The following is a 16665-nucleotide window of genomic DNA, read 5'->3' as shown; positions in this document are numbered from 1 at the left end:
CAGCCAAAGGTCTGGGGGGCACAAATGGACAGCGTAGCGGCGGCGATGCATGTAGTTAAGAGCGCATGTCTCTAGACTGCAATATATAAACTCGTGAGCCTCCCGCATCTTGGGTGTAGCACCAGGAATCTCGCCATGTCTCTTACATGAAGTCTTGAATAAGCACACCACCAATTGCAACAATCCCAATCTTGCCCTTTTAGTCCGTTGACGCCATTTTCCTGTTATTTCCCTCTTTGAAAATATCGTCCGATTCTCTCCGTTCGCACTTGACCTTTCCCTACCTCCTTCCCTGCTAGTAAAGCCCCCACTTATATATCCGTCCCACTATTTTTTTTCCTCGTCTTCCTCAACCTCAACCTCAACCTCAACCTCATCGCTTCTTCTCTTTCTATAAACAAGCCTTGTGGAACGTGCTAGTTCTTTCATACATTACTCTGCTCTTTTGGCCTATCATTTTCTCTTCTGCTCCGCAGTTTTTTATCCATAAACTCTTCTCTCTATCTCATCGCCATCATGAACTCTACTGCCATTCGCCGTGCTGCTGCTGCCGCCGAGCGCACGCCCTTGATCAAGTTCCTCGGCAAGCGGGTCTATCCTCGTGAGTTTGCGTCTGCTACCCAACTTGAATGCCGCGTTGCCAATTGGCCACCTTTGATCGCTTCGCGTCGGTGTTTTATTTCTAACAGTCTTCTTCTCTTCCACAGCCGCCTCTCAGATTGACCACACTCCCGTTGCCCATCCCATGTCGCCCAACGGTGCTCTGCCTGCCGTCCGCCACAACTCATTCACAACTTACCGCAGCCATGCTCAGCAACATGGCCCGCTGCACCACTCACTTCGCTCTGGTAACAGCGTGCCCGGGTCTCGCCTTGGACCTGTTGCTGCCCCTGCTGGCATCTTCTTCGATCGCTCTGAGCTGCCGCCTGCCTACCACTACACCCGCATCGACCCCGCTGAGGTGGACGCTATCGAGTCTGGCGGTGCGTCCTTAGTGGCTTAAGTGTGCCATTGGAACATGATTTGTTCGTTTTCCTCAACATTTTGTTTCCAGTCTGGGGGGAAAGTCGACTTCATGCAAGGCACAGAGTAAGATATAGACTGTCAATCCAGAGATTGATTGGTGCCCAGAAGACTTTCACCTGGCTCGACCGATACTAGGTGGTAGTCTCCGTAGTTCCTATTGGAATCTTCTGGCCTGGGAACTCTCTTGGTATTCGACAGGCTTTCATTCCTCCCTTTGGCCGCCTCCTCCAACTCCACGCACAAAACTCCGATTTTCAACAACTCCCACCTAAAACTTTCTTCTTAATCCGCCGGTCCGACCGGCCATATTGGCAGCATCACCATGCCATCAGCATTATACCACAGATCTGCTATTTTCTTGCGTTTGCTTTCATCATTATTTCTTTTTGGCTTGTTAGCCAGCGTCTTGGTGGGGGAAACCCCTAGTCTGCAGATAATATGCAGTGCAACTTGAATTACGCTGGCCGACTTTTCATGTATACTTGAAAAAGCCGCTCCCGCTTTTTCCCCCCAACTTTCCATGTGTCGCGGGGGTTTGTGCACCTCTCTGATGCTTGGCTGTCTGCGTGCTTGCGAGTTCGGCAGGACTTACCAATGACACTATATGCACGCATGCGTGCATACAGATAATACCAGCGCTATTCCTCGATTAAATGGAGAATCAAGGGCGTGGGGAACAGAACGACGTTCTCTTATTCGGACTACAGGAAAGATAAGCATTTCTTCTTGTCTCCAACTTTGCCAGGCGGACAGGGGGATAAAACGGGGGAACATGAGATGTTACTTTGGCCAAGATCGAACCACGGGAACGACATGCGACGTGGTGGTACAAAAACGCACCACAAGCGTCTTTTTTCTATCTGGATGAGGGCTTATTTTGGTTGTAGTTCATTCCAGGAACCCTTCAACGATGTACACACATAATAATGGCGCATGGGATATCACACCGCCAATTCGCAAAATATGAATAGACACTTTTACCAAGATCAGTACTTTCAATCACCATAACTTTAAATTCATGATCTATTTGAATGAGAAGCACAGCTGCTCTATCAACCCATAATGTAGAGGCGTTCCTAAGCCGCCTAGACGAAAACACCACCTATACGCCAATGCATACATACGAGCCCAGCTCGAGATCCTTACAAGACCACGCCGCATCATTCCACTTCATAAAGTCAGTAAGCGCCACGGCAGCGTTGGCGCTGATCGATACGCATGTGTTACCGGGCAAAACCTGGTGGTATAGCTTGCACTCGTTTGTCACTCCGGTGCGAATCTCCTCCACTGGGGGGTTTGTGTACACGGGTGAAGCAGCTTCGGTCGGAAGCATCTCTGCGGCGACTATGGGGGTACCAGTACCAGGTAACAAAGTGGCATTGGCAATAAGTAGGTAGGTAGTAGCCAGAGTGGTGGGTAAAGGCGCAGTGCTAATACACAGGCCAACACCGGGATGAAGGTTTGTGCAAGAAGCCTTGAACAAGTTAGTCATGGAACGTTCACTTTCGGAGTTGCGAGCTAAGACTTACATCAATGTCCGGGTTAAGACCATAGATGTCGTCATAAGACATTTGGAAAGAGTTGATAATGTCGTCGCAGGTATCTCCCTGCTGGACAACGTACCAAGAAGTGCCTATGGCAGAGTTAGCAAAGACGTCGATATCAGTGTGCTTGTGCAGTTGTAAGTAGGATTTTACGTACACGCAGGAGCCTCGTTGTCAAGAAAGCGGCCAGGCTTGACGGAGGTGGCGTTGCGGTCAGCGGATACAAACGGGGCCAACAGGGCCAACAGAGCTGCAGTCTGAGTGAAAATCATTGTGAAGAGTGTAAATGTAAAGATGTGTGAGAAACAGTGACGTAGGGGGTGGCTTGATTCAAAGTGGGAGTGATGGTGAGTCGCAGAATTTGTTGATGATCTTCAAGGCACCGTACCTCTCGATTTGACGGCCGTCGGCACCAGGTATTTATATGCTAGAACATCTGTTTGTATCGTCCATGTTGATACCTTGAATTCCCAAGGCATGATCATGACCTCGGTCCCTAACAAAGAGTCTCAACATGAGGCCTGTACAGTGCAGAGCACTTCCCTGCGATGTTCATTCTCCATTCCGGGCTTCTTGCGCACTGCAAGCCGGATCTCACTGATTTGTTCGTTGTCGGGTGCACCACAGAACCGGCGGCATTCTAACTGCCCTTCTAGGGATGATATACTCAATCGACGACTGGAAGTGAGCCTCCGCCATTCCTGGACCCTCGTCAGGACTTGAGAATCCAAAGCCGGGGTTAATGATCCAGGGTTGAAACGTAACCTGAGCCTAGTGATGCTTTAACCCTAGTTGCCCTGGCTATGAATCGTCAAGCTTTAGACGGTTGGTCCAAACTGCAATAACCAAATCAATTTCGATGTTGTTGCCTGGCGTTGGTTGAAGAGAGTGGTTACCTGATTTGGACCAGTGACATCTGAGTCACTTCATGAGCTTTTCGTCTCGAAAGCCACTTTCTCCTTTCACACTTCATGTTGTTTCCACGCTCAACTTCCACTCAACCTCTCACAACTTGCGGCGCGCTTTTTCAAACCCTTATCCGCACGAGCGTCGTCCAATAGGAGGAGCCTCTGCCACCTGCTTGCTCTGGCTGCACGATGCCTGCTCATCGCTAACCACCATTAGCGCCTGAACCGCGAACTTTTCCCACCTTTCGAATCAAACCCAAACACCAGCCTGTACACCCACCGCCATCGCGTCTTCCTCAACAGCGCCGACCTAGCCTTCTTCGAGCGACAAGCCTGTGGCACATTCCCCATTGTATCTATGCCTCACTGCTTCCTGGCTTCCTGTCTCACATCCAGACCCCAGGCTAAACTCTCCCCGCGCAAGGGCGACTTGATTCACCGGTTTCGAGACGACTCCTTGTGACACACTGAGTCTACATTCCATTTGCTCGCAACGACGCCATACCCAGCGACGCCGCTAGCAACGCACATCACTTCTCTTCTCGCAGCACTGGCCGTCTGCCGCATTCCCCTCTTCCCATCGACGACTGATCACGGCTTCCCTTGGGCGCCGACGGCCTAAGCGAATCGAACCGAGATAGAACCTATAGCTCTGCCAAGCCACGAGTGAACCCCTCCGCCAACGTCCCACCTCACACATGTTGTCCCACCTGCGATTCCACCGCCGCGGCGTGTCCAGCCCAACATCGCCAACACTACCTGCTGCGCCTGTACCTGATGGACAGCCATCCTCATCGCAGCGAAGCCACGGCCTCACCCATGGCCAAGCTCCGTCGCAGATGCAATCTCATAGCCAAGGGAACTCGCCTTATTTCCAGTCACATGCGCAGTTTCAGCCGCAGCTACAGCCGCACTCCCAATCGCATTCTCGCACCTCATCACCACATCGTTCGAAAACAAAGTCCTTGTTTCTTTCGCCATCCAGCTTCAGCGGCAGCAGCACCTTTGATGCGACCCCGTTCTATTCGTCCTCCTCGAAACCCCAAGATGCTCCAAATGATATGAGCTCTATAAAGTCCCCTAAGCAGCCCGTCTCATCGACCGTGCCTTCACCAGCTCCAGAGGACAGCCCCCCGACAGGATTTATGGGAGGGTTGGCCCTACTCAAATACCAAACTCGACGTCACCAAACATCTGCAGCTGCAGCCGCAAATACGGCTGCAATTAGGCTTGGAGCAGGACCTGAGAATACGAGCTCATCTTACACACCAAATGGAACGACTGCCATCGCTACTTCATCCGGGTCTATACCATACGAAACTCTTACTCAGGCCCCACCACCACTGATAAACACTAATATCAATGTTAATTTTTCTGTCGGCCGTTATTCCCTTCCCGCGCAGCCATCCCCTGGCTTCGCTCCTAGTCCGTCAAGCGCCATCTTATCACCGTCATACAATGACAGGAGCCCCTCGTTTGTGACACCCACAGATATAAAAAACCAGATAGAAATGCAAAAGCAGCAGCAACAGCAAGGAAACCCATATGCCGCCTTGGGAAACAACGGTGGTTCCGGCATGGGCCCCATGACTACGATATCGGCTTCGGGGCCGATTCCCGGCTCTGAAAAACAGCACGCCCCACCAAAGAAAACCAAGGGCATCACCTTTCTCCGGCCAGTTTCGACTCTCTTACTGCGGCGGAAAGGGAATAATAGCGTCCCGGATCTTCTTCCTTTGGGTCGTGTCGCTGAAGAGCCAGCTTATGATCCTCGCATCAAGGGCACTCGCGTTCACGACTTCAGCGCTCCCAGGCCAAAGAGAACGCCAAATTCTGCTGTTACCCCACAAACCCAGCCCTTGCATAGTGCCATCGAAACCAGTGGAGGCCTGAATGTCTATGATAGTATCAAGCTATCCACTTCGGCTTCAACGTCAACTCTTGTCGGTCCGCCTGAAAATATGGCCTCTTTGGACTTGGCCCCTAACGTTGCTCCTTCAAAAGATGCCACGTCATTACCTGCTTCCCTCCACACTGTACCGTCTACTACATCGATGTCTAAGCTATCCATAGAAAAAGGCGAACCTACCCCCCAAGAGCATAACCGTGCCCCGTCTTTAAAGTCTCGCATATCTCGCAAGATATCAATGTCTGAAATGTCCTTACATTCGTCCATCTCTCGGCGCATGAAAAGCACTTCATCACGCTTTAGCTTCGACATGATCGGTGCAGCTAAGCAGGAGAAGATCATGGAGGAACGTCATCGGCAACGGCAGCTGGAAAAGGGAGAAGTACCAGAAGAGCCCGGAGAGGTGAATGCCTTTGTTCAGGGAGATGATCGATTTGATGACTTCGACATGGACGATTATGACTATGACAATATGATGGATGAAGATGGCTTCGAAGAGGAGATTCCCGGGCTGAACCTGGACTATGACGAAGATGATATCATCGAGGAGGAGGAACACGAAGATCCGTTTGAATATGACGAACAATATCTTGGCACAAAAAACCATGAGACTGGAGACAGCGGCCATGCAGATATTGCCCGTGAAGGCCTCGGTCATTTAACACTGGCTGATCTCGAAGCTGCAGAGGCTAAAGAGGCTTCTCCATCCCAAGCCACTGTTGCAGTCCCCGTTGAATGCCCCATTGAAACCTCTATTCAAGAGCCTATTCAAGACACACCTCAAGACATTGAGCCGCCCGCTGTTTCAGAAGCGCAAGTCGAGCCTCAAATCATTGAGCAAATAATCGAAACCCCGTCGCTATGCTCGAATCGACCAGTCGTCGCCGCCACCAGCAAGCGGGATTCTCAAAACTTTGCAGCCTTCATCTTCCAGCGGTCTAACCCGGCCTCTCAGCTTGCAAGTCCTCGCAGTCTTGGCGCTCAGGCTACGCCTAGAGACGCCGAAGGCCGGGTCATTGGATTTGCTTTCTCCAATGAGACCCCTCCAGGGACAGGCAAGTCTCTTGGTGGCTGGGGGTTTCACCCCGAATCTCCTGGACGTCCTGCTCCTGAAAGTATTCCTGAAATGAGCATCGACTCTGTAGCTGACGTTCCCAAGGCCCCTCAAGAAGTCCAGGAAGTAGAGAAGCCTTCCGATGAACCTCATGTACAGGCGGAGGAAAGCTCATCTAACCTCCATGTCCGCATAAACTCGCCGCTTTCTTCCGTTGGTGAGCCTGAAGTTGAAGCTGTTCCGCTAGAGATGCAAGAGCAGTTTCAAATGCGTGCTTCTGCCAATGAAAGACTTGGCGTGTTGGATAAAGAAGAGCCAGCTTTTGATTCCAATATCAGCAACGAATTTGCAGACGAGTTTATTACGAACGAATTTACGACAGGTGATGATGCTGGCTTTGACGAATCAATCTTCGACATAGACGATACAGACCAGTATGGCCGTCCTATCCCTGGTGCCTTCGCCACAGCTCAGCAAAGGCTTATGGAGAACCGCGAGAGGCTGAAACGTTCCAGTGGTGCGCTTGAAGGCCAACAGGATACCTCCAATCCCTTAATACAAGAAAATGACACCCGGCCTGTCCTTCATCCGATTACAATCCCCAACTTTTATCCAATCCACGGGGCTGAAGGTACCCAGAAAATATCACCCGAGACCGCGGCCGGCCACGACACCAACATTGCCATAGCGCTCCAGCCCATGGGCCTTAGAAATGAAATTCGCGGTATTGGACCCGAGACTCGGCCGGAGGAAGTGATGGCGTACCAGGCAGCACTAGCCGCTGCTGCACAAAAGGCAGCCGATGCCGGAAAGTTCAAGCGTGATTCATGGCTTTCAGAAGCTGAAGAAGGCTCTTCTCGAGACAAGAGTAGTTTCAGAGAGGAGACTGGAACAAACGACGTCGGTCAAGACGACGTGGAAGATCTGGATCTAGTCGGCGGCTTCAATATGGCTGACTATGAGAATGATGACATGGACGACTACTTTGATTTTGACGCGGAAGACGATAGTAAGATTATCGAAGAGGCCAATGCGTCAGCCCTTGCCAATGACTACGACGGCTGGTACGGCCAGGAGTTCGGGTTTTATTCCGCCCCTTTGAACCAGGCTCATCAGCTGAATAGCGCTGTCAAGTACGAGTACTCCAATGGCGGCTTCTTCGGTCCTGCCGGAATGTCCACTATCAGCCGCAGCGACTCGGGCCGCGTAGCTGTTCGCGAACCGAATTTGACACCCATCACCGAGCGGTCCGAGTATTCTAACCGGAACTCAATCATGAGTTTGCCCGGCATCACACTGCCCACCTCTGCGATAACAAGCCCGGGGCTTTCTCAGCTTGCCATGATTGCCGACAATGAGGAGAGCATGTCTATGTCCATGTTGCTGCGCCTCCGCTCTCGCGCGTGGGGCGGCTCACAGGCTAGTAGCAACCATGGGTCTCCGCGGTCTGAGCGGGCCGACGGTGCGAGTTCGCCGCTAGCATCGTTTGTCGGCGTGAGCTCGGGCCTTAACGAGCATCTGCATGCCATGTCTTTATCCAGTGGGCGAGACACCGAGGTCGAGGGTACGAGTCCGCAAAGCAATGCAAGGGCGAGCATAAGTGGATTGGCAGCGGGTGTTGCAAGCCTCCGTATGCCGTTCTCGCCGTCATCGGCTGCAGCACCTGCCACGACCCACGGGCAAAGTCAGGCGACGACTGCCGGCTTTCCACCAGCCAGAGAGTTTCCGCTTGTCGCGGGGACAGCACCAACGTCAGCGTCTCCGGCTTCACTCACACTGAATACAACGATGTTGTCGCCCGGCGCGGGGCCATCGTCAAGCGGGTTAGGTCCGTTGCCGGATCTAAAAGAGGAAGAAGAGAATGATGAGGATATCAAGCGTGCGTAATATTCCATGTGCAACGCAATAATAAAAGTAATGAAGAATGCTCAGGCTGGTCCTGCATAGACGACGGACTTTGGGAGCGGACTTGATACCAAGCAAGGAAATGCTTTATATGTGTAATCTCTACATATAGCTAATTTGTATATTAACTAATTCATAGAATCCATGAATCTCAGTGCACATGCGGTTGGAAATGTGCGCCATGACGTCAGTTGTGGAAAAAGGTGAAAGTACCGGGCCGCAATGGCAGTTGCTTAGGTTAAAGTCCGTAGCTTACAGACCCACTTTGTGTGCTATCGATAAGCAACGCCACCAACGAATCTCGATAAGACCGACGTCACCCGCACATACAGGAGCTGCTTCTCCGCCATCAACGCCGCTGCTTGGCTACATATTGCATGTTGGAAGTTTGACAATGTCACTTTCTAGAGGATCTCTCACGCTGACTCAGCGACACAACATTTCTGGCTCAATTCGTCGATCTTCAACAGCTCGTCATACTGCACCAACGTCCTCCCCGCACAACGACCAAGGATCCAAGCCAAACCCATACGCCGAGAAGAAAGACGCTGAGCCTGCGCCACTTGGCCCGCTTGCCCAGCGTCTACAAGATGCTACTGAAGAAGCGCTCTTTACTGGCGGCCGGCGTGGCCGCCAAGCCATCACTGACGCCGGCTTCTCGCCTGAACTGCGTGACGCCCTGCTAGCCAAGCTTGCTGCTGCCGACATGACGACGCCTCAGCCATTGACAGGAGCCGCGTCAGCCGCTTCCTCAATGCCAGAGGCCGCCGATCGTGGCGCGCGCGACACAGCGCTGATGCGGCCCTGGACGGGCCAGGAGGAACGTGCCGATGGCGTCCTGCGCATGCTCAACGATGCGCACAAACAGCTTGCGCCCGAGCTGCGTGCAAAGCCGCCCGGTGCGGGCGCGGGCGCGGGAGTCGTGGTGAACCTGCGCCCGCGTCGCGCGCAGTGGTTGTCGCCGGGGCAGCGGGTAACGCATGCGCGCGATGCGGCAGCCGAGTACGCGGTGTCGCAGGGCGCTGGGGCTGCGCGAGCAACTGCAGTAGCAGCGGAAGGAGAGGAGAGCGAGCGGGATGAGCGGCGACGCATGTTCAAGGAGCGCTTTGAGCCGGGCACGCGCGCGCTGCCGCATTCGGTATCTGGGCTGGCGTCGTTGGCGAACGAGCGCATAGAGGCGGCCATGGCGCGCGGGGCGTTTGATGGGATTCCGCGCGGGCCGGGGGTGCAGCGCGACGAGCGCGGGAGTAACCCGTTCATCGACACGGTGAGTCTATACACATGGCCCTCGGGCGGATGTGTACATGTCTGAGACGCGGGCGAGATGATGGATGTGTGGATAGATTGTGTGGGGGGGCGAGGCTGCTGCTAACGCGTCATAGACTGAGTATATCATGAACAACATGATTAAGCGCCAAGACCTCGCGCCGCCGTGGATCGATAAGCAGCAGGAGATCACAAGGGCTACCGGCGTCTTTCGCTCCCGCTTGCGCAGCAGTTGGAAGCGCCGACTCGTTGCGCTTATTGCAGAACGCGCGGCTGGTCGCCCCATCAGTAGAGGAGCTGTGCCTACGCTGGAAGAGCAGATTGTACGGGCCCGTAGAAATGCACGGGCTGAGGCGCGGTGTAATCCTCCGCGTGGGCCGGCGCGAGGCCTTGGTGCTGTGGCTGCGGGTGTTACAGACGATGTTGTCATGCGGGCTGGAATGAGCGGTACATCTGGTGGCCTTGCGGGGCAAGACACAGGCGAGACGGATGTATATGCAGGCACAAGGAGCGATACTGATGTAGCCCAAGACAACAAGGCAGATACAGATACAGACATGCAGCCCCTACGCGATCCAAACTGGGAGCAACGGGAGCGCCGGTTTATCGAGCTTTCGGTTGCCGAACTCAACGCGCTAATGCGCTCGTACAATCTCCTTGCGCCCGACCTCGCAAAGAAGGCCTACTTTTCAGTCGACGGCGAACTACGGACGTGCTACGCCGAAGTTGCAGGGCAGGTCGAAGGGGCGCTACGAGAACAGGCAGTACGGCCGACCAAGAGGACCGAGCCAGGATTCGGCATAGGGTTGGGCGACTTGTTCACGAAGGGCATCAGCTCCAGCAGTGATGGCGCAGGCAGATTGGAGGACTCAAGAAAAGAATACGGACTTAAAGACATGTGGAGAGACTTGTGGAAACGGTGAGTGATTTAATTGTCTAGCAAGAGTTTATTGATCAAGATATGAAAGAGTATGAAGTCAAGTAGAGCTAGAGGAGGGACTCTCCTCGCGAAATTAGATGTCCAGAGAGCGGCTCCGGATACTAGAAATGTAATGAAAGGAGAAAAATGAAACTGACAAAGAGGCCAACAGCAGTCAATGAGCGCCGGTGTAAGAAGAGAAAGAAAAGACATGAAAGACAGGACGGGGATACAACCAAAACCAAACAACAGCACAAACATAACAGGCGCTGGAATGCCTCGGGAAATCAAACCATTAGAATCTTGGTCTTCCTCTAGAAGATCGCACGGAAACACAGAGAACCAACCGTCGGGAGCGGCCGGCTGTTTTTACTCGCCAGGGCGGCTTGAGCGGCGCGTTTACGCCTTCTTGGCCGCGGGCTTCTTGGCCTTGGTGGTCTTGCCGCCGCTGGTGCGCACACGCACGGCCCAGTAGGACAGCACGGCAACGAAGATGTTGAAGAGCACAAACACCCACATGATGCCGTAGTTGCGCCACTTGTCACTCCACTCGATCTTGCTAGGCTTGAGGTACTGGTCGGCAACGGTGTAGGCGCAGTAGCGGCAGTCGGTGGTGTCGTTGGGGTTCTGGAGCACGCCGGTGGCGTCAACGAGGTAGTCGGCCAGGTACGTGCCGCAGGTCATGCCGGACGGCGGGTTGAAGCGCGACGTCTCGGAGGCGGAGCAGACGACCTTGCGGCCGTGCAGCATGGTGCTGACAATACCACCGATCCAGTAGGTGAAGGGCGACACACGGTACATGAAGATCCAGAAGCCGGGCATGGCATCGGGAGTCTGCAGGACACCGCAGAAGGACAGCGACATGATGGTCAGCAGAGTGACGATACCCGAGGCGGTCTCGGCGTTGGGCACGGCAGCAATGGTCATTTGCGCAAAGGACGAGGCGTAGACCATGAGCTCGATGGAGAAGAGCAGCACAAGCACCTGGCGCAGAGACGACTGCACGCCGACGACGGGGTAGTAGAAGGTGCACCAGGCCAGCAGACCAGTAAAGACCTGGAATGGAATCTCGACAATAACGTTAGAGATTATGAAAACCTTCCACGAGTAGGCCTTGCTGGGTCTCTCGCGGACCTCGTACAGCGAGCGCTGGGTGACAAACTGCGGCTGGATCTGCTGCACAATGGTGGTGAAGATGGTGGTCATCATGAAGACGGCGAACATGACGTTCTGCATACCGGCCAGCGAAGTGTCAGTCTTCCAGAAGGAGAAGCCAATCAGCAGACCCGCGGCCGCAGCCAGGAAGAACTTGGCAAAGATGTAGGCCGGCATGCGCCAGTACTGCTGGAACACACGCTTGGTGCAGGCCATGAGCTGGGCAGAGAAGGGCATGGCGAACTCGCTATGGGCAGAGGAAGAGTGGTCTGAGTCGGCGGCGGGCTGGGACATCTTCTCGGCGTGGATGCGGTCAATCTCGGTCGACACGGCGCGGGCCTCGTCGCTGCTCTTCCACACATCGTGCCAGTCGGTGCCCTGGTCATTCTTGCCCTTGTTGACAATCTCCAGCATGAACTCGGCCGGGTTCTCTTCGTCGTCACACTTGCGCGCGCCGTGAGCCTCAAAGTAGTCGAGCATGGTGCGCGAGTTGTCGCCGATGTCGCCAAAGTAGACGGTGCGGCCGCCCTTGGCCAGGAACAGAAGACGGTCAAACTGCTGGAAGAGGATGGCGGAAGGCTGGTGGACAGTGCACAGGACGGCCTGGTTGGCGTCGGCGAGCTTGCGCAGGAAGGCGCAGATGGCCCACGAGGACTGGGAGTCCAGACCACTGGTCGGCTCGTCGAGGAACAGAAGAAGCTTGGGCTTGGCGGCCAGTTCGACACCGATGGTAAGCAGCTTGCGCTGTTCAACGTTCAGACCCTGGCCAGGAATACCAACGACGGCGTCGGCAAAGTCCTCCATGTTCAGCATAGCAATGACCTCCTCGACGTAGGCGTACTTTTCCTCGCGGCTGACTGAGGAAGCCTGGCGCAGGTCGGCAGAGAAACGAAGAGACTCGCGGACGGTGGCAGTGTCAAGATGGAGATCCTGCTGCTGGACGTAGCCGGTCTGGCGCTGGAAGCTGGGGTCAAGGGGCTTGCCGTTCACCAGCATGTCACCAGTGATCACACCCATGGTAGTACGCTGAGCGAGGACATCGAGCAGAGTGGTCTTGCCGGCACCCGAGACACCCATCAGAGCAGTCAGAGTACCAGGCTTAACCCAACCAGCAACATTGTCCAGGAGACGACGGGGCTCGCCCTTGATCTCAATGTCGTAGACAACATCACGCCAGGTGAAGATGTCGCGCTGGGGCTCGATGGCAGTGGTGTTGCCGGCGCGGTTGTCCTTGCCAGACTTTTCCGAGTTGCTGCCGCTGCGGGCAAACTCCTCGCCCTCGGCCGCACGGTTGTTGGTGCCGTTGGCAATGTGGGCGGGCACCTTGCCGTGCTGGAAGACCAGGACCTCGGCAGTGGACGTGGTGGCGGAGTTGACCTCGGTGGCAACGAAGTAGATGATCATGAAGACGAACAGGAAGGCACAGATGATGCCAAAGTTGCGCCAGGTGTGGTCCCACGTGTAGCGGTAGTTGGTCCAGATAAAGTCGTCGCCGCTGACGGTGCGTCTGCCGGCTCTGGCGCCCACAATGTTGCAGATCCACGATTCGCCCTGGGGAGGAGAGTACGACGGGATGATGGCAGAGCAGGTGTACTCGTGGCCGTGGAACTCGTTGGCGATCAGGATCTCGAAGGCGTAGAAGATGGGGTTGAGCCACCTCAGCCACGCGAACCAGTCCTGCATGGCGGGCTGAGCAATGACGAAACCAGTGTAGACAACGAGGATCAGGACCAGCACACCGGCTAGGGCCATGGCCTGGGACACAGTCTTGGTCAGAGCGGCCATGGTGCGGAAGACGGCGCTCATGACGAACTTCATGATAAAGGTGATGAGGAAAAACAGGAAGAACTGGCCGGCAGACCGGTGGAGGTTGGCCATGAAGTACAGGATGACGTTGAAGATGACGGAGGCGAGGAACTTGATGGGGATATCGGCAACAATACCGGCGATGGCTTCGGTACTCGGGTGGTAGAAGGCATACGAGTGGTGTTTTTCGACAATAGGGCGCTGGTCATACAGTTTGGTGATCTCACCGATAGCAGACAGGGCGGCCAACAGAACAGCCTGGAACAGAACAGAGCCACGAGCAAAGAAACCGATAGTAGCAGCAGGGGTATCATAAAATAGAGAGCCGACAACGAGGCCCATGAGCAGCTGGATCGCCATGTCGGTGATGGTCGAGGCACTGTCGTTCCACATGCGCTGGTAGGCACGCTTCGTGTTGAGTCTGACCTGCATGCCCATGCTAATCAGGTACGGCGAGCCGGGACGGACGTGCTTCATCTGGCTCTTGTTCTTGCCCTGGTGCATGTCCTGGAAGCCGGCTCCGTGGGCGTCGATGGGGTTGGCCTGCTCGTAAGTGTCCAGCTCCCCGATCAGCGTCTTGTACTCGGGCGACTCGAGCCAGTAGCGCTCAAAGTCATCGGCCGTGCGGGGCACGCGGTTCTCGTAGCCCTCGCGGGCCTGGCGCTCGCCGGGGTTGGTGACCGAGGTCAGGAAGTCGCCGACGGTCTGGCGGGCAGGGCAGAACCAGCCCATGCGCTCAAAGTAGTCCTTGGCGGTGCTAGCGGGGCCAAAGTAGATCTGGCGACCCTCGTACAGCACGACGGCCTTGTCGAACAGGTCGTAGATGGCCTGCGACGCCTGGTAGATGGCGACCAGGTGGGTGCCACCGCCGAAGTCGGCAGCAAAGCGCAGCGACTGCACGAACTTGAGCGCAGTGGCAGAGTCGAGACCACGGGTACTATGTGAGAGAAGCAGGGTTAGCGGTCAGATCATGTAAGCCGGATCCCAGTCATCAGCAAAGGAAAAGTCAGGGTGGCAAAACGCAACATGGGGTGTCCTGAATTCGATTCCGGAAGGGGATAAGCTGCGCGAGCGGAAGACCGTTTCCAAGTGACCAGCCCGAACAGGCACTGCCAGGTGGTCGGAGTGGCATCAGGTCGGCCGCCAGGACCGCGGCTGGTTGGGGATTGAGGGGTGCTGAATGCTTGGCGTCTTACCTGTTGTCCCAAGCCGACACTGGCGATCCAGCCAGCATCATCTCGGCAATACTGACACGCTTGCGCTCACCACCAGAGACACCGCGGATAAAGTCGTTGCCGACCTTCGTGTTGTACGTGTGCGACAGACCGCAAGAGGCCATGACGACCTTGGCGGCGTACTTGCAGAACTCATCGCGCGAGAGGCCGTGGGGTCTGACGGCGGGCGTTCTCACGGCGGCGGCGAACTCGAGCGTCTGGCCAACCGTGAGGTGGGGGAAGTGCTTGTCGACTTCCTGGTTGTAGATGGCCTCGCCCTTGAACTCCTTGATCATGCGGTGCTGGGGAATGCCGTTGAAGCTGATGACGGACTCGTTGCCCTGCTGCAAGCCGTGCATCTCACCGCAGACAGATTTGAGCAACGTCGAGCAGCCGGAGCCGGGACGGCCCAGCACGATCAGCAGCTCGCCGGGGTTCAGCAGACCGTCAAACTTGTTGAGGATGCGCTTGGGCGGCGCTGGGTTGCCGCGCAGCATTTGGGACAGCGAGCGGATGGGCGCAAGCATAAAGGACGCAACAGTCTCCTGCAGCTGGATGGCATCGCCGGTGCCGGTGACGGTCAGATTCCGGTAGGCAACGCCGGCAGCGGGGCGGGAAATGTTCTCGTTCTTGAGCGTCTGCACAAACGACTGCATCCACTTGCTGAGGTTGAAGCTGGGACTGCTGGGGTCGAGCTCGGGGTCTGAAGAGAAGTCGGGCACGACAATGTCGGCCTCCGAGGCGGTGCCGCCGGTGCGGCGGCGCGAGAGCGCGGTGGCAATGCGCTGGAGCTCGCGGCGGGTGCTCTCGTCGTAGTCGGCGCCCGCGGCATCTTCATCGTCGGCATAGCGGGACTGGGTCTTGCGGAGGTTGTTGTGGGTTTCGCCGCTGAGCTCGCGGCGGTGGCCAGAGCCCATGGGCTCAAACTTGGCCTCTTCCTCGTGGGGCTCCATGATGGAAGGGTGGGTGAGACGGGGCAAAGAGGACGATGCCGAGTCTCTGTATTATTAAGATGGTATAAGTTGGAGGTGTAAAGGGATCGCAAAAGAGAAGAAGCAGAACAAGAAAAGGAAGAAAGGAAATAAAATAAATCCCAGAACAGGGAGTGGTTCGGTGTATGACAAGATGGATAATGGCAAAGAAGCAGGGGACAGTGAGAAACAGACCGGACGGAAAGGCCTGGGTAGCAGACCAAGATATACTTGTGGGTGGAGGAGAGGGGAGGGACTGGCTGTCGCCGTAAGAGGCACGTTGGCAGGCGTGTTAGTGCAGACAGCCAATAATGCTGAATAAAACAGCAAAATAAAAAGCCCCAAGAACCACTAGCAGACCAAACGAGCCATCAAGCTGCGCCCAGGCTGTCTACTGCGCTTTGCCTTCGGGTTGATAGGGACTTCCGTTCCAGAAATTAGGTGACGGCACCCGCTTTCAGTCATGCACCAAGGGCTCCAGTCTTGCGATCCCTCCCTTGTCTGGAACCCGAGAAGCTCGGGGTCCTCGCATTAGCTTCCGGGGTTTTATCTCGCTGAGCTTTCCGAGAAAAGAGGCCTGTAGTCCGAGGTGACTAGGGTAGCAGCGAGAAACGGGGGGGATCGAAGTGGACGAGGAGCTCCATATCTTGGTTTTTTTTCTTTTGCTTCCAGCTTTCTTCGTGCCCAGCAGAGCCGCAGTCCAGACGGCCAGCAGCGTGGAAAAGGCATCATGGCTAGAAACAGGGACATTGTTTGGTGCTGCAGCATTCCCATTGCAGCCACATGGGGCAGGTCTGAGTCGGGGAGCGTCAGATTGCCGCAATCAGTAAAGTACATACATACACGCTAACTAACCCGTAGGCCACTCGGTTTTGGTCTCTGGCCTCAAGCTGTCTGCCCTTTGCCCTTTGCCCTTGTGGTCTATTATTTCTTTTGGCTTTTTCGGTTTCCCTCTGCCCTCTGTTCGTTCGCGGGCGCACGTTCCTTC

At 55.2% G+C, this 16665-nt stretch overlaps 5 protein-coding genes across 5 annotated transcripts; 3 read left to right on the top strand and 2 right to left on the bottom strand.

The window, feature by feature from the left end:
- Positions 1-516: 516 nt before the first annotated feature.
- On the top strand, positions 517-1003 carry BROUX77_004120 (uncharacterized protein; the record flags this gene model as incomplete). Its single annotated transcript, XM_073748848.1, has 2 exons — positions 517-601; positions 708-1003. 2 exons carry the CDS (start codon positions 517-519, stop codon positions 1001-1003), a joined length of 381 nt encoding a protein of 126 aa, XP_073606545.1.
- A 1125-nt stretch (positions 1004-2128) lies between these two features.
- BROUX77_004119 (uncharacterized protein) lies at positions 2129-2842 on the bottom strand (the record flags this gene model as incomplete). Its single annotated transcript, XM_073748847.1, has 3 exons — positions 2129-2500; positions 2556-2659; positions 2728-2842. 3 exons carry the CDS (start codon positions 2840-2842, stop codon positions 2129-2131), a joined length of 591 nt encoding a protein of 196 aa, XP_073606544.1.
- Positions 2843-4176: 1334 nt separating this feature from the next.
- Positions 4177-8328, top strand: BROUX77_004118 (uncharacterized protein; the record flags this gene model as incomplete). Its single annotated transcript, XM_073748846.1, has 1 exon — positions 4177-8328. One exon carries the CDS (start codon positions 4177-4179, stop codon positions 8326-8328), a length of 4152 nt encoding a protein of 1383 aa, XP_073606543.1.
- A 412-nt stretch (positions 8329-8740) lies between these two features.
- BROUX77_004117 (uncharacterized protein) lies at positions 8741-10535 on the top strand (the record flags this gene model as incomplete). Its single annotated transcript, XM_073748844.1, has 2 exons — positions 8741-9613; positions 9729-10535. 2 exons carry the CDS (start codon positions 8741-8743, stop codon positions 10533-10535), a joined length of 1680 nt encoding a protein of 559 aa, XP_073606542.1.
- Positions 10536-10930: 395 nt separating this feature from the next.
- Positions 10931-15659, bottom strand: BROUX77_004116 (uncharacterized protein; the record flags this gene model as incomplete). Its single annotated transcript, XM_073748843.1, has 2 exons — positions 10931-14429; positions 14689-15659. 2 exons carry the CDS (start codon positions 15657-15659, stop codon positions 10931-10933), a joined length of 4470 nt encoding a protein of 1489 aa, XP_073606541.1.
- Positions 15660-16665: the final 1006 nt, after the last annotated feature.

The sequence above is a fragment of the Berkeleyomyces rouxiae genome (assembly GCF_048999995.1).
Source record: "Berkeleyomyces rouxiae strain 22BRR77 chromosome Unknown BrBRR77_ptg000003l, whole genome shotgun sequence".
NCBI lineage: Eukaryota > Fungi > Ascomycota > Sordariomycetes > Microascales > Ceratocystidaceae > Berkeleyomyces > Berkeleyomyces rouxiae.
The sequence above is the reverse complement of the archived record's forward strand: the minus strand, read 5'-3'. Positions and strand labels throughout refer to the sequence as shown.